The 17,648-nt window shown below is 35.7% G+C and overlaps 1 protein-coding gene across 1 annotated transcript in view; it reads right to left on the bottom strand.

The window, feature by feature from the left end:
* Window positions 1-17,648, bottom strand: part of LRP1B (LDL receptor related protein 1B) — a 1,257,096-nt gene that overhangs the window by 624,270 nt on the left and 615,178 nt on the right. Inside the window, exons 12-14 of the mRNA XM_087819400.1 lie at window positions 16,443-16,662; window positions 14,370-14,559; window positions 8,276-8,398 (exon numbers count right to left, since the gene is read on the bottom strand). Coding sequence (XP_087675526.1) covers window positions 8,276-8,398; window positions 14,370-14,559; window positions 16,443-16,662 — 533 coding nt within the window. The remainder of the gene's footprint in view (window positions 1-8,275; window positions 8,399-14,369; window positions 14,560-16,442; window positions 16,663-17,648) is intronic.

The raw sequence follows: 17,648 nt of genomic DNA, 5'->3' as shown, positions 1-17,648 counted from the left end.
TAGATAAAGATTTATTTAAAACAAAAAACAAAACCTAAAAAACTGGGAGAGTGATTGCTGGAGTTAATGTCCACATCCTAATGAAGTAAAGGAAGAAACTACTAAATTTCTTAAATTTTAGTTTTGAATCATCTCAGATTTAGATTTCAGCTAAGCAATTGGACTTAGTACATATGTTCCTGACATTGGTTTAATAAGCTTGTGGTGCCCATGGGCAAGTGCCTATGTTTCTAACTTTGCTTTTCCTCCTTCCAACCCCAGTGTGTTAATGTTTTCTAAACTAATTCTTGTCTCCTCTCTCAATTGATGTTTTGCTGCTGACTGTTATCAGAATTACAATAACTTAGTCTAAAGCATTAGTCCCAGTACATAAAATTTAAAAAAATATATTCTCCTCTTGTCCCTATAATTCTCACATTAGAACATCTTTATTTGTTTAATTTCATTGTTTTTACATTCGGGAACTACAGAGTTTCTAACGATCCCTTTATTTGAGCAGTAAGAGAGAAGACCCTGAAAGAAAAATTGAAATTGTACTTTGTTGGGATGCCTTTATATAATCTTGCTAATACAGGAAAGCAGTATAAAAAATGCTGCTATTGGTTTTGAATTTTCTCCTTTAGATCATCGTGGGATGACCTTTTATTAGATAGAGTGGTCTTCCGAGCAGCCAGCTTAAGTGGTACATAATCTTTTGTGAGTTCCTATGCAGAGAAGGCCATAAATATTCATCTAGATGGGGCTTCTAAACTTTTTACTGCCTTAAACTTTTTACTACACATTAGATTGCATATATCTTAGAGCATAAGGCCTGTCACAGCTGAACAGATAAATGGCCCAGCCCTAGTGGAGCACTGCTTTTGACAGAGGAATATATCTGGTGTTCCAGAAGGGGAAGAAGGTCACAGAGTACCACGGACACATAATTGTGCAATGCCATCCTTGGATGACCAATATTTTTGAAATGCTTAAGTTGCCTTATCGAGAGTAAGATATGTTGGAAAGTTCTCTGTTCTTTTAGGCCACTAAAGAGGCATTTAAAGAATGAGTCTCATTACTCTAGACAAAATTATCTTGCTATTTTAAAAAATAGTAACAATCATTTTTTAAAAGCTTAATTTACTTTTTTTGAAATTATCCGTGTGCTCATTTATTAACTTTGTATGTTGTGATCTTCCCCACAAAGGTGTCAAGGTAAATAAAAAACTCACTTGATCAACTGACCTTACATATGCTTCTCCAGGGCAGTAAGTTCCAAGTTACTATGCTACACCTGACCTCAGTTCTAATTGTGAGAGAATTTGAGCATGATGCACAAAATTCACAAAGACAAAGAATATAGCCTACTCTCATTCGTGATGCCTTCCAGGCATGGCATTAGAATTCATCCTTAATCAACCATGTAGCAGGCCAATGTTTTTCTGCTGGGTGAATGCCTCTCCTGGCATAGCCTTATGTTGAAAGTTCATTGAGAAACAGCCAATGGTGTTTAATTCTGGCCTATCTGCCAATGGGTTTTTGTTCACTGGATGTCAATTTAAAGAAAATGACTGAAACCAAGATGATCATATCTCAATGGATGCAATATGTATTTTTGTTTTGCTTGTTTGCTCAGATTACAGACTTAATCCAGCTGAAGCTAGTTCATAAAACTATAAACTAGCCTGAGCTAAATCAGAAACCCAGAAGAATCAACATTAACAAGAGGTTAGTGATACACTGATGATAATTGTTAGGCATTATATTCTGTAACCATGAACTCTATTTATAGTCCTTTTACACTTTAATTTCCTCATCTGAAAAATAAGACTAACATATACTTTAAAAACCTTTACCATTAAATGAATAGAAACTGGAATAGCTTATATAAAAACATTTTGAGTTCTTTGCAAGAAATTATTTACTATATTGTTTCTCTTGACTTTTCCTATTTCATTTGAAAGAAACTTAAAAATGTTGCATGCCATATTAAAGGTAATAGAATTTTTAGCAGCCAAATGCAACAATTTCTTAAGTAATAACTCACCTGTTTTTGTTAATTTAACATTGTTTAATGTAACAACTTAACACTGTTTAATGTCTATACTTGTTAGTCTTTCTTACCCCTTTGATTGCATTGGGGTTATATATACAGAAATAACCAGTGATCAACATAGTTTCTATATAAAAATTGATATAGGTATAGATATGCTAACCCATAAGAAATCCATATGTTTTTAATGGGGCATAAAAATGAAAGAAATATAATATGGAGGCCAATGATCCAGGTAATTATGATTTATACAGTTAAAATTAAAGAAATAATTAGAAAATTTCAAGCTTAAAAAGTCATCTAGATATTAGTACCTGATGTATATACTCTTTCTCCAACTTCCACAATGAAATCAAAGGTGCAGAGTAACATCTCACAAGACCCTGAGAATTCAGCCTCTTGATCACTCTACTGACATTATCTCAAGGGAATTTTGACTTTTTTGCAAAACCAATAGGACTAGATTTAAAATTTCAATCAGAAGCCTCTCTAAGTTATACCACTAGGAATTTAATATGCCTGTATATTCTTAGGTAGAAAGAGGGACCCTTTGCTGCTGCAGCACTGGCTGTAGTGTCCGGGCCTATGAAGAAAGGAGGTATTTATGAGGTTACCTTTCATCCTTGAGAGGAAGTCTGAGGGTAATGCAAAGGCAAGATGAAACGCGATAGGGGTTCATAAATGTTAGTGCGTGTGTGCAATTTATCAGTTCAGAATGTCAGAATCACTCAGCTGGGATAGCTAACAATCTCATTTTATACCAGGAAAAAATTTTTCATATGACTCTAAAGTACAAACAAAAAAATTCGACTAAGAAATGTATGCATAAACTCTAATATTTGTCTGAATAATTAAGATGAAATTTAGCCTAGCAGGGCAACTGAACAGACTTTATGTTGTTCAAAGCAATGTTTAATCCCTGTCTATTAACAAATTATGGATCTAAATAAGATCTCTTCTGATAATAAATAAACAAGAACAAAGTAAGAATTGTAAATAATACCACAAAACAAAGGAAGGAAAACCATTTGGTGACTCAAAAAAGTATACCTCAGGGAATTATTTTCTGTAAGTATCTTACAGGCAATTTTCAAAACTACTACTAATAATGGAAAAAAATCCTTGCCCAGAAAGGTTTGTGCTGTGAATATATTATTCCCAAAATAGAACTTAAAAATACTTCTAGAATTTTGAAAAAATTTTTGTTTAACGTAGAATTCATATACAGAGCAATGGCTATTCACATGTAAAGGCAAAGAGACATGTTCAGAAAACACAAGAACCCCACAGTGTACACTCTTTATACTCTTCTTGAAGAAGTCACGTCAATATATACTAAATCTGTCCTACACAATAGTGAAAATTAACAAATAAACAATGGGGAACTAAAAGTTTGAGTACTCACAAATACACCTAGAGAGGCACTGATCCAGGCCTAAAAAAATTTGTTTTAAAATTGATCAATAAACTGACTATGAATGCCAATTTGTTTTTATAAAGAGACTTACTGTTTGGTAATTCAAAATAATATTCATTGTCAGAAATCCTAAATCATAATAAGGACTGAAATTGAGGAAAATGAAGAGAATAATGTAAAGGAAGCTAAAGTCTTCATCTCAAATATTTACAACTAAAAGTAATAGTAATAGGTTTTAAAACTGGTGGTATTATGTATTTCAAATACTTAAAGAAGATATAATAAATTGATCATGGAGTGCATGGTAAAATACAGAAGGAATCATAAACAGTAAAGAAACATGCAAATGGCCCATAATAATGAATCAGAAATAATACCAAGCATCAAGTAGGAAAAAAAGATAGATGGTGTAAATATCTGTCATTAAAAATTAAGTTTACAAGAGTATCAACAAGATGGCGGCGTAGGTAACGGCTGTACCCGCCGCCTCCTGAAACCACATCAAAATGACAACTAAAATACAGAACCACCGTCACTCAGAGCCTCCTGAGATCCGGCTGCACAGAAGCCCCCCAACCAGGGAGCTGAAGAAGCACCGAGACCGGGAGGAGGGGGAGACGCGGGAGGATCGGGGCTGAATCGCGGAGACGCGGCCGCGGGCCCACACCCGGTGCCGCCGTTTAAACTTCGGAGGGAATCTCGGCGGTGGAGGTTTCCCGGCGGAGGGAGGGGTCCCAGCCCCACAGCAGGCCCCCAGCCCAGGGCTCCAGGGCCGGGAAGAGACGTCCCCACAGCTCCGGGCTGTGAAACCAGCGGGGACTGTCACTGAGGGTCTCGGAGGCTGCGGGAGCCCCAGCAGCTCCTCCTAAGGGCCCGGCAGGGACTCACTCGGACGCGCCCTCTGAGCCCAGCGCCGGGCAGCAGCCTGAAAGGACCCGGGACACTCGGGGAGGAACTAACCTGCCTGGAATCCGGGCGAGAGCTGGAGGGGCGGCTTCCTCCAGGCAGAAGGGCTGGCAGAGGCCATGGCTCCTGTGGCGAGTCCTCCCCGCACACAGCCGGCAGGCGGGCGCCATGTTTGAGTCGCCAGCACCTGACTCTCACCTTTGGCCCCGCCCCGTGATTCCCGGAGGCCCTGCCCCTCCCCACCTGCAGCTCATCCAGGCCATTTCCAGGGGCTTTTCTGTGCAAGTGGCCTCTCCAGCCTCATGCTTAGGAATTTCCTAAAATCTCTCAAACAAGCAGCAGCGGGCCCCATACAACTTGACAAGTGGCCCCAGGCCTGGCACCAGCGGCAGCCTGCAGTGGCTCATAGCTTGGCCTCTCCTGGGCACCTCCAAGCCCAGCACAAGTAGCAGCCAACTACGGTTTGCTGAGTAGCTCATGCTGGGTGGCTCTGAGCAAGGCACTGGCACCTTCCAGGAGGCCTCAGAGACAGTGCACCTGGTGCTCAGACTCGACCACGCTAGATTACAGCCCTACTACATCCACAAGTGACACTCAAGGGGTGCACTTGGTGAACACCAAAGCTCCACTGAAGTAAATCCTGCTCCATAGGGGTGTCTCCAGCACAGCAGCTCTTTGGCAGTAGTTGCAGCTGGTCCTCACAGCTGATTGGCCTGGAGGTCAGTTTCTCCCAGGGGTGCCAACAGCAACCAAGGCTCAACTACAACAGGACAGTGCACACAGCACACACAGGGGAGCACCTAGAAGGCCCAGCTCAGGTGACTGGGGAGGTTGAGCCACTGGACCCCACAGGACACCTACTACACAAAGCCACTCTACAAATTCCAGGAGACATAGCAGCTCTACCTAATAAATAGAAACAAACACCTGGAAGCAGCCAAAATGTGGAGGCAAAGAAACATGTCACAAAGGAAGGAACAGAAGAAATCTCTAGAAGAGGAACTAAATGAAATAGATCCAAGCAAGCTAACAGATACAGAGTTCAGAATTTTGGTTATAAGGATGTTTAAGCAGACTGTTAGGGAAATAACTGAGAAAATTGATACCATAATAAAGTACCAATTTGAAATGAAGGCTACACGAACTGAAATGAAGAATAATTTACATGGAATCAACAGTAGAGTAGAGGATGCTGAGAATCAAATCAGCAATTTGGAACATGAAGAAACAAAAAACACCCAACCAGAAGAGCAAAAAGAAAAAAGAATCCAGAAATATGAAAATAGTATAAGGAGCCTCTGGGACAACTTCAAGAGGCCCAACATTCATATTATTGGGGTGCCAGAAGGGGAAGAAAGAGACCAAGAAATTGAAAACCTATTTGAAAAAATAATTACAGAAAACTTCCCCTACCTGGGGAAAGAAATCAACTTACAAGTCCAGGAAGCACAGAGGGTCCCAAACAAGAGGAACCCAAAGAGGTCCACAGCAAGACACATCATAATTAAAATGCCAAAGGTTAAAGACAAAGAGAGAATCTTAAAAGCAGCAAGAGAAAAGCAATTAGTTACCTACAAGGGAGCACCCATATGACTGTCAGCTGATTTCTCAACAGAAACCTTGCAGGCCAGAAGGGAGTGGCAAGAAATATTCAAAGTGATGAAAAACATGGAACTACAACCAAGATTGCTCTACCCAGAAAAGCTATCATTTAGAATTGAAGGTCAGATAAAGAGCTTCTCAGAGAAGGAAAAGCTAAAGGAGTTCATCACCACCAGACCAGCACTACAGGAAAAGTTGAAGGGTCTTCTTTAAGAAGCTAATGAACAAAAGAATCTGATGAACTAAATAGATCTAGAGACACTGACACATGCAATAGACGATCATATTTCAGAGGAAAAAGGGAAAGGGGGTGGAGGGTGGGAAGAGGTTAACCAAAGAAGTTATATGCATAACCCATGGACACAGATAATAATGGAGTGAAGGCCTTGGAAGGGAGTGGGAGCGAAGTGGAGAGGATCAATTGTGGGGAAAAATGGGATACCTGTAATACTCTCAACAATAAAGATAAATTTTAAAAGTAAAAATAAAAAAAATGAAAAAAAAAATTAAGTTTACAAATAATATTTAGCTACATGGTAATAAGTTTATGCTCATAATAGGTAAAAATAAAAGACAAAATAAATTGCAATGTAGTATGATCCCAAATTTATAAAGTACAAATAATTAAGAGTTCAGTCTCCAAAATAAAATGACTTGTGGACTAAATTCCCAATAGTTCTCTTACTAATTAGGTAGACTTAAAAAAGTTATTAACCCTGAGTCTAAATTCTAAATCATAAAATGAAATAGTAATATCATATTCCTTATACAATTAGTGTAAGAACTAATGAAAATAATAAAAATTTATTACAAAATGCAACATCCTATCTTAAAATTCAGTGAGTGTTACCTGTCATTATGTTCTTAGTGGTAGAAAAAATAATAACATGTATTGTTATAGTGGTAGAAAAAATTATATATATATGTATATAATCACATCAAATTGTTTTACTAGTTTATTGTCAAATAGTGGCATTATGGGTAGATTTTTCACTTTTTACTTATTTTTTAATATTTCTCAAATATTACTACTTATTAAATCAGATTTTAAAAATCCCTTATCCACATTTTTTTCTTCTTCAAAAGAAATGAGAATTTACAGGTAAGTTGAAGTCTTCATCATTACACCTATTGCTCCTTTTGCCTCCCCCCAGAGACAATCATTATAACTGATAAAAAAATACATAAAATATTTAGTAATTTGTAATGGTTAATTTCATGCATCAACTTTACTAGGCAACAGAGTGCCCAGGTATTTGGTCAAGCATTATTCTGGGTGTGTCTGTGAGAGCATCTTAGATGGGGTTAACATTTGAATTGGTAGACTAAGTTAAAGCATGCCACCCTTCCTAAAGTGAGGGCCGTCACCTACTCAGTTGAAGGCCAGATAAAACAAAAAGGCCTACCTTCCTGTAAGTAAGAGAAAGTCTTCCTGACTTGAACTGGGTCTTTGTTTAATTGTTTTTGTTTGTTTGTTTATTTGTTTTTTCCCTGCCTTCAGACTCAAACTGAGACACTGACTCTTCCTGGGTCTCAAGTCTACCAGAATTCAGAGCGGAGCTACACCTCTGGTGCTCCTGAGGTTCCAGCTGACTGCACAACTTGGGACTTGTCAGTGTCCATACTTGTATGAGCCAATTCCTTATAACAAATCTCTCTCCCCATCCTACTGGTTCTATTTCTTTGGGGAATCATGAGTAACACACAATTCAAAACTAAATCATTCCAAAAACATTTATATTGTACTCAACATATGCAGAGCATCGTTGCTCTTATTGTTCTTAAAGGACATGATATGTGTAGAGATGAGTAAACTGAAGAAAGTCCTCAGAAGTTAGTAAAATGACTTTTATCCAGGGCAATCAATCTGATTAACTCACTATTTTGATAAAGTCTAGAGATTCCCTAGAAGTCTCATTTTTACCTCCTTCCTTGCCCTTCACCACGACATCTAGATAACTGAGTTTGCTAAGCTATTTAGAGTAACTTGAGGCCCTTGGTGTGCATCACATATCATCCATGTAACCAACAGCACACATGTTCCCTACAATTTCATAAAATACTTTCTTCTGTGGCATATACTTATTTCTATTCTTTTACTAAACTAATATGCAGCAGTGGCAGGATACTCTGCAAAACTTCATGATTATTGTTATTCACATACACATTAGAAATTAATAATTTGTAGTATAAAAGACTATACCTAAGTACTTATCTGAATTCCTATTGCCAAGTTTGATTTTAATTCCTTTGGTTTCATCTGCTTCTGATCAAAAAGACACATATAAGCAATGGGTGTAACAAGAAAAGAAACTTACATGTGCAAGTAGTTCCATTTTCATCTAAAAGTTGGTTATCAGCACAAGCACACACTCGGCCTCCTGGGATGGCCAAGCACAGTGTACTACAACCCCCGTTATTTACTCGGCACATATTGTCACCTGCAAGAGGAGCAAATGACGCGTCAGAGAATTCTGATTCCATCCAAAGCCAGCCAGTTATTTCTAGGAGATGTATGTAGGCATAAATGTGTACAAACACACATATTACATATTCACTAACATGCAATTATTAATGAATTAATGTAGTCAGGATTTCTGTTGAGTCCTTAATGAAATTAAGAAACATTTGAAATATATGATGTGCTTGTAGATGAGAGGAATTTGCATGTTGATTCTAGGAGACAGAGATCTGTGTGCGGTTGGGTACCAGAAAAGAGGAACAATAGAGAAGACAGAATGCATCTGTCTAGGATAGTTTCCCAGATTAAGAGTCCTGAAGTTTTTGGAAAGTAGACCACCAGCACTTGGAATGTGGTTTTGGATCCCAAGTGAACAGAAAACAAACAAGCTTGCGGAAAGGGGGTATTGTCTCCCCGTGCAAGGAGTGCATTGGCGTGTCAGTGCATTGAGGACTCCAAGGAGCACAGGCTATCTGTGAAGCCTCAAAAGCGAGCAGTCTTGCTCGTACAAGGAGACTGTACAACCCACGAGGGTAACATGTTGTCCCAGCAGAGGCACTGATAGGCAAGCACAAACATCAATAGAGCAGGCCCGGGAACACTCTTATGTTCATACTCATGAACACGTGGGAGACACACTTGGGGATTCAGACTCAACTGAGGCAAAATTTTGAAGAGGCTGGAAATCCTGTTTTATAAAGATGTAGGTGAGAGTAAATAAAATTTTAGGTAATCACTTTGATGTCATTATTCCTACAGGTTGGAAATGCCAGGAAGAAAATATATTTTCTAAGCATGTATGTGTAGAATAGTTACAAAGAACTCTGCCAAACTGCAACCCAGCTCGCAGTATCAATGTCAGGATCATTTTACACTGTGGCCTTTCCCAAAGTATCAATAAATAACATTTTGATAATATCAGAAGATCTTACTCAAACATTAAAAAAAAGAGCTTTTCATTACTCAGAGACAAACAGCTAAATAATATAACATTAAAACTGTATTTCAGTAAAAATATAAGTGCCAACACTGTGACTGAAGTGACAGACTGGGTTATTACACTGTGGGTCTCTGGGGTTGAATGTGCTATGTAGAAATTGTTAGGAAATGAGTTAAAAATAATACTTGAAATGTTGCTATATGCAATAAATATTTAACTTATCTGAATAGATTATCATCATGAACCCAAAGATCAAAAGCATATAAATATTTATTTTTATTATTCTGAGAAGTAAATTGCATTGTCTATGTTTATTTAAAAAAATACACTTAATAGCTAAGGAAGCTAATATTTTAACCTATATCACAATTTCTAAACTAGGAAGATAAGCTTAGTTCAGGCTTTTTCCAACAGCAGATTCAAAAAAATTTCTAAGTAGCTTCCAGATATAGTCATATTTATCCCATGGCCATGGAATAAAAATCTAATACTTCATATGATGCTTAGGAGTTCTATCTATGTTATGCACCTTATGTGTACAGGATTAAATTGTATATTTAATATTTTAGTAACATTCAGATTTTGTAAAATTAGGATTCATTCAAAATAATTTGAGAACTATATGAAAAAAACAGTAAGAAATAAGAAATACTGAAAACAATATTTTAGAACAAATTTTCAGGTTCAAAATATATTGAAATATCAAACTCTTTAATTTAGTAGCATGACTCCTACTTGTCAGTCTTATTGAATATACAATTTAGGTAATTGGAAATAAATTATCACTATTGCAGCTTTTAAATACATTCTCTTTCTGTGAATACTATATGTTAAAAGAGACAAATTGATATTTTTTCTGTCATAATATAAATCTAAAATATAAATTCATTTAAATAATTCTACATCTCCCATTAAAATTTCTTAGATTTAAAAAATTTTAATGGTATCCTAGTATATTTTTTAATTTATTACTTGAACATATTCCCAATAGAGCTCAAATGATGTTTTTTATCGAATTTCTAGTAGCCTGCAAGACTTTTTATGTATAGATATTATCTTGAAAAAATGATTAACTACAAATAGCATTAAAATTTTTATACGTAAATCACTGAAAGAGTTTATAAACATAAAGATAGCTATCATTATTTAAAATCCATTATTCATCAATTCCAGTGCTAGTTACCTTAAATATACATTTAATTAATTAAAAAAAATACCTTTATTGACTTTAGAGAGAGGAAAGGAGACGGAGAGAGAGAGAGAAACATTGACGTGAGAGAGATGCATTGGTTGGTTGCTTCCTGCTCGTGCACCGACCTTGGCTGGGGATTGAGCCTGCGACCAAGGTACATGCCAAGGCCAGAACTGAACCCAGGACCTTTCAGTCTGCGGGCCAACACTCTAACCACTGAGCCAAACCAGCTAGGGCTAAACTCTTGAATTCTGAGAGTTTTATCATATGGGCAGTTAGAAGTCTCTGAACCTAATATGAAACATAAACCTATGGGGATTTCTACTCTCCACTTGATGGAGAGATAGTTTGGACTGCAGTTTAGGAGAGAAAATAAAAGTTGGATAAAGACTAGTTTGGTGGGATCCCAAATCCAGATAAATTATGTATTTCATTTAGGATAATTTCAGAAGAATCAGTTTTGAATGATGTCAATCTGAGAAGGGATAAAGTGTGTCTTGCTTTTCTCTCTTGTAGAAGTATATGTTCATTACAGATTGTTTTCATTTGACTTTGAGCCCATGTGTGTGTGTGAACACTATCAAGAGTATAGTTAGTATTTGGGGCTATTTTTCATAGTGATTATCTCCAATATAGGAAATGTGAAAAAAGAAAGTTTTTGTGGTGAGGGCTGTATCAATAAATCTAAATCTTACTAGATCTATAAAATAGTGTAGTTAATAGTCATGTCATACATTAAATAAAAATTACATTGAATGTTACACATTATGTAGTCTAACAATATTACATATACAAATGAAGCCATACACCCTAGTCTCTCATAAAGAGAGAAAGAACGGAAGAGAGAGAAAATGTAAGGCTGTGTAAGACTAGCTTATTCCATTCCATGAAGAATAGGGTATGTACTACTTAAGGGGTTGGTTTTCTATTCAACTGAAACTACTTTATCCTTAAACAAACAAAAAAACAAAAAACAGTTTAACATACAATATATAACCAAAATTTATGTGACACTAATTATATGTTTCTAAATATTTGTTAATATCTGATGTTCAAACGAAACACTACTGAGATAAATTATAACATGGTAAGATAATATGTCTCTATTTAAACATCTGACTGCATTTTACTTCATAATCTAGCTATTCTGATCAATGTAGTTAAATAAACTAAGATTTTATATCCTAAGTACTTTATCCAATTTCAATGTCTAATGACTGAGTAAAAAAAGATGTTGATCAGGTATCCTTTCTATATTGTATTGTCTGTTCAAAAGGTTCAAGTAAGTCCTTAGTCTCATGAAGACTGGGTAGAAAACTCAAACTAATTGATTATTTCACCTAAATTAATAAAAAATAATCAATCAATTTGGCCAAACACATTCTATCAGTAAGACAGAACATAATGGTTTTTGGGATAAAGATTGTATAAAGAATTTAGTAATCAGGGATAAGTTTTCATTTTTTAAAGTACTATATATAACATTTATTTTTTGTTTGTTTTTATTTATTTTTATTTTATTATTATTTATTGAATTTATTGGGGTGACATTGGTTGGTAAAATTATATAGGTTTCAAGTACACAATTCTATAATACATCACCCATATACTGTATTGTGTGTTTACCACCCCAAGTCAAGTTCCCTTCCATCATCATTTATCCCTCCTTAGCAATCTTCTGCTTATTCTTCCCCTCTGGTAATCACCTTCCCCTCTGGTAATCACCGTAGTCTTGCCTGTGCCTATGAGTTATTGTTTTTTATTTTGCTTAATCTCTTCAGCTTTTTCACCCAGCTCCACAACCCCACAACCAACAGCTGTCAAGGTCTGTTCTCTGTATCTATGGGTCTGTTTCTATTTTGATAGTTTATTTTGTTCATTTGATTTTACATATCAGTGAAATCATATGGTAGTTGTCTTTCTCTGACAGGTTTATTTCACTTAACATAATACTCCAGGTCCATCCATGCAGTTTAATTACTAATTATTGAAAAGTACTTTTTTTAAGGAACAAAACACTCCATCAAAGGAAGAGCAGTAAACAATTATATGCCAATGACACTCTGCAACACCGAATATATTCTTCATGAATATTGGAATACAATTCTTATATTCCTATCAGAGCTTTGTGCTTTTTTTATATGATTGTGACATGTTACTCATTTAATATTTATTTTAAATGCTTAGACCCAAGGAAACTTACAAATATATGCCTCCAGATTGAGAAATGGTAAGGCCAAATTAACTAATATAAAACATAGGTACTGTTCTAACTCTTACTCTTACATAACAAATAGTTATTTATTCCTTATAAAAATTTATGAAGAAAGCATTTCCTTATCTTTGTTAAATCCTTACGACATGTCCCAAGTTTATGAAGGAGAAAGTGTCAGGATCTGGATTTAAGCCCAAGTTCATATTATAGTGAGTTGAGACATTTCTCACCCCATATGTTGCATTTAATTGATCAACTTTCTAAAACAACTAGAAGTTTAAAGAAATTGAAAATTGTGAAAATGTCATGGAATTTGACTACAGGGAGTTTAGCAAGGACATTCAAGATATACAATTTCTAAAGAGAATGAAAATAGAAAATGTGATTCTATGCTGATTGGTGTAATAAAATCCAGGAAACCAATGAATGTGGAATTGGAGAGAACAACCCTGTGAACAAGACACCAAAGGAGGAAAGAAAGGTTGTTCCTGTTCACAGTCTTGCCTCCAGTTGAGTGTAAACAAACTATGGTGATGGGGGGGAGGGGGGGCAGAGCTGATGTGAATGTAACAGAAAATATTACCATTTGATCTCTGCAGTGGGCAATTGCTCTATTATTTACTTTGTGTCCACAGCTATAGCTTATACCATCTGAAATAATTTCATTTTTACTTTTTAAAAATAATTTTACCTTTTATTAACTATTAAAACTTTATATACTTCTCCCTTTATGTACTACCATTATTTAATGAAATTGCATTTGTATTCCCATGAGGCAATTTTAATTCCTTTTAGCTGAAATATCTTCAAAAAACTTGTGTTGCTAGATAACTTCTTATTGACAACATGTACTTTGAAATGCTCAGAGTATAATTTTTCATCCTAAGTGTATTGAAACGTATGCTCATTACCTTTCCACAAAAATATCTCCATTGAAAAAGGAACACTGATTTTGGAATTATAACAAAAAATCTACTACATAATTTACAAATGGTTTTCTTTGTTTAATCCTTACTTTCTAAGTCATGCTATTTGTGGGTGGACTAATAAATATTAATAACTCATGAAGCTAAAACATAGAGTATTATCTGATTTTAACAAGACATGAATCTCATAGTAGATTATTTTACTTTCATATCATCTAAGTTAATTAAAAGTGCTTTAAATGTATCCGAAACTAATCAGATAAAATATACTAAATTACTGTTAAAATATAATTTCCTTACATAATGTATTTTAAAATATTTTCCCATAATATTTATTTCCCAGTCGAAGTTTTTCTAGTTAATCTTTGAATACATTAAATATATATATATGTATGTATTTACTTTAACTAACAGACTCCTTCAGTGACAACGACATCAAAAAGGAAGTATTTGGAGAAGTCCTTGGACTTCACTCAGGTAGAATTCCCAGGGTTACTCAATCAGGTTATTTTGAACAATAATAAATATTTATGGTAACAAAGTCCAATGTTGACTTTGGAGTGACTAAACACCTTTTATAAAATTACAGCAACACGGTCAGAATAAAACCTTTTTGTAACTACTGTGAAGTATTATTATATATAAAACTCAGAAGCAATTTTATTTGTTTTTTAATACCTTGTTGCTTTCGTGGATCGTAAATCTGAAGCCCAAACAAGGGTGGTCTTTCACGCCTCAGTAATGTCACCTCATTTGTTATCAAATCTAGCTGAAAAATGGAACCATTCATATAATCAGTCCAGAACACATAATTCCCATGATGTGACAGTCCAAAAGGATGGTTCAGCTCTTTCCCACTGTAAACAACCTGTAAAAAATAAACACATTGTGCAAATTCAGAACTGACCTTTAGAAACGTAAGTAAATATTTAAAGAAAATGGTATTCAAATAAGTAAAACAGATAGTGATCTACCTAATATCTTAACTCATATTTTCTTCCATATAATTGAGAAATGGATTTCCCAATGTGAGCATATTTTTCTGTTTATAGAACTTGTTATTTGAAGGAGACCATTTACATTTCATTTATTTAAATTTTCCCATATTTGGCTTTACACATGTGGTAAAAGAATGCAAAAGTTAAAATGACTTTGCTTGACATTCTTCCCTGTATCTTTTGTTTGTAATATTACAGAATCATATCTCGGAATAGATATTGATCTGATAATTAGTGTCACTGTGTATATTGCAATATTGCTCATCCAATAACCAAGGGATACGACTTGGTATTAAGACATTGGGAGTGAAAGGGATCTTCCTATTTAATTGAGCAAATGCAATCTGAAAAAATTTAGGAGATGACAGGGAAAAATATAAATATTTTAATTTTGAACTTAGAAACATTTACTAATATTAAATAGATAAACAAGCTTTGCTGGCTAATTTCAATTCCGGTTATCTTGGTGTATTCTTTACAGTTTTATATTTTTGTTGTTTAAATAGAGCAATCATGTGATAAGTCCTGTTTCACAAGTAGGGTTGTAGAAAAAAATGACTAATACCTCCAATAATGATAATACTTTCTTACCTTTTGCCATGTATAAAATGGATTGTATGCAATATGGAAAAGCATTTTGTACTCGCTTCATTTAATACTAGAGAATTGAGGAAGTTATCTTAATAATTTAGGGTTAGCAATACAAATTTTGCTCCTTTTTTTCTGAATTTTTCATAACAAATTTTCATATATTGAATAATTAAGAAAGTTTTTTATCTATATTTTTTCACCTCAACCTAAGATGAAATACACTGTCCATTAAAATGTTATGTATACTGTGTACATGTCAACATCTTCAAAGTAATCATAAATATTTATTTGGCACCTGTTAAGTACTTGAATTAGGTTAAATGCCAATGAATTTTACTTATTTGAAGAAAAATACTTAAAGCACTATTAGAGTGAATCAGTGGCTGAGATAGTCTTAACAGATTAGTGTACTATTTATTTCTCCAAACAGAATTCGTAATGAATGAGCTCAGCCAATTGTGCAGTCTTCTTTTCCAAAAGAGAAGGGCTAGTAGTATCAAAGAAAACACTTTTTCATTTTCCAAACAGTTGAAGCTAGTTCAGAACATTTTCTGTGCTTAGCTAATTATAAGATAAAGTATAGAGGTGATGTTTTATCCACACTGCCTCGGGCACACAGTCAACTACATCCTCAGTTTACCCCAGAATTTCAGAATCATTCTGCAATGATGCTACCAAAAGAGGCAAGAGGAAATTGATATATATTTCTAACAACAGGCTTGAAGTTCAGTGTATTCTTGTGTTTAAATTTTAATGTCATGAAGTTCTTTATTCAAATAAATGCATGATAATTTTACATAATACATAGGTCAAAATTCAGCTGCAAATTTTGAAGATATTTGAATAGAATTGGGTTGCTTGGTCATAGCAAACTCATCAAGAATGTAGAAAAGCTGCATTTTAAAGCAGCTCTGAAACCCTGAGAGCTTCTTTGAAAAATCTCACAAATCCTGGCAAACCGCGGTGAGAGGGGCCTGCTCCCCCGGAGGCAAGTGCCAGCTGCACTGCTCAATGCTCAGCCTCCTTCAGCCACCCCACGGAGGCTGCTGGCAGCCACCTCGGAGTGGTAAAAATAAACTTGAAAGTATTTTTAACACAACGCAACAAGGCTCCATGAAAAAAAGAAGCCTGCGGGTGAAAACCAGCAGCATTTGTCTGTTACCTTCCTGTGAGTTCCATTCAAAAACACCTTTTCAATATGATCATAATAGGCATCACACCAGTATAAGGTGTTGGTGTGAAAGTCCAGAGTTAAGCCGTTTGGCCACAGCATCTTTGAAGTGACAAAAATCTGCCGATCGAAGCCGTCCATCCAGGCCTTCTCGATCCTTCCCACGCTGTCATCTATTTCGTCTTCCTCCCAGTCTGTCCAATACATCCAACTAAGACATGACAAACAAAAGCACACACGTTATTTCAAACAGCCACTGTATACAGGGACACTTCCTCAGACTGGGAACCTCCATACAATCTAAACACATTCTGATTTTTCTCCTACTTAAACGCATTCCTGCCAAAGGGAAGAGGCAGCTGGGAAGCAAGCATGTGCTCAGTGGAGCCCGTCCCTTGGGGCACATTACAGAAAACACACCACCACACCGGTTGGCCTCGATGATTAATTAAGCTAACAGTAAATGCCAAATATTGATTTTCCTGGGTGTTGATACCAACTTCGAGAAATGGTCTTTGAAGCATTATTAACTATTTTTTAATGTTGTTCACTTCATAAAACATATAGTCAATTATGTAATTTAAAAGCCCGTTGACTGACATGAGAACTCATGGCACAGTTAATGATCTACCCCAGACTTTATTTAATCTCAGATGAGTTATTACTTTTTAAGACAAGCACGAGGGCTGTCTTTAATCTAAAATGCACGATCACACTACATTTATTTGGCCAAGTCTAATTTGTCTTCCTGATGCAAATGATCTAGTCTTTATTGCGGCTTATTATTACCCCAAACCCACCGAAGATGATTTAGCTGCACATAAGTTGAATAACAGTAGGTTGACTCACCTTAAGATTTTGAGATTTAATTTCTATCTCAAACAAAAGCTTCTGCCTTTAAGAACAAATCATTTCGTGTGAGCTACAGCAGTGGGAGGGGGTCCTTGAGCTATTGCTGCAAATCCCTGGTGAAGAAGATTAAACCCTCCGCCCATGTTGTTCTAGGGCCATGTGAAAGTGTCTGAGTGATTAACTCAAGTGTAGGCTTTAGTTCAGTCACCTCATAAAGAACTTTGTAAAGTGCCAAAGCTTTCCTAAGCTGCTTACCCTAGAAACACCCTTATTAGATTAGCTGCCTCCCGCATACTGTGGACCCTGAAGAATTTCTGAGGTAATCTGGGAAAAATCTGTATCCAT

Source organism: Miniopterus natalensis, chromosome 8 (genome assembly GCF_054644295.1).
Source record: "Miniopterus natalensis isolate mMinNat1 chromosome 8, mMinNat1.hap1, whole genome shotgun sequence".
In the NCBI taxonomy this organism is placed as follows: Eukaryota; Metazoa; Chordata; class Mammalia; order Chiroptera; family Miniopteridae; genus Miniopterus; species Miniopterus natalensis.
The sequence above is the reverse complement of the archived record's forward strand: the minus strand, read 5'-3'. Positions and strand labels throughout refer to the sequence as shown.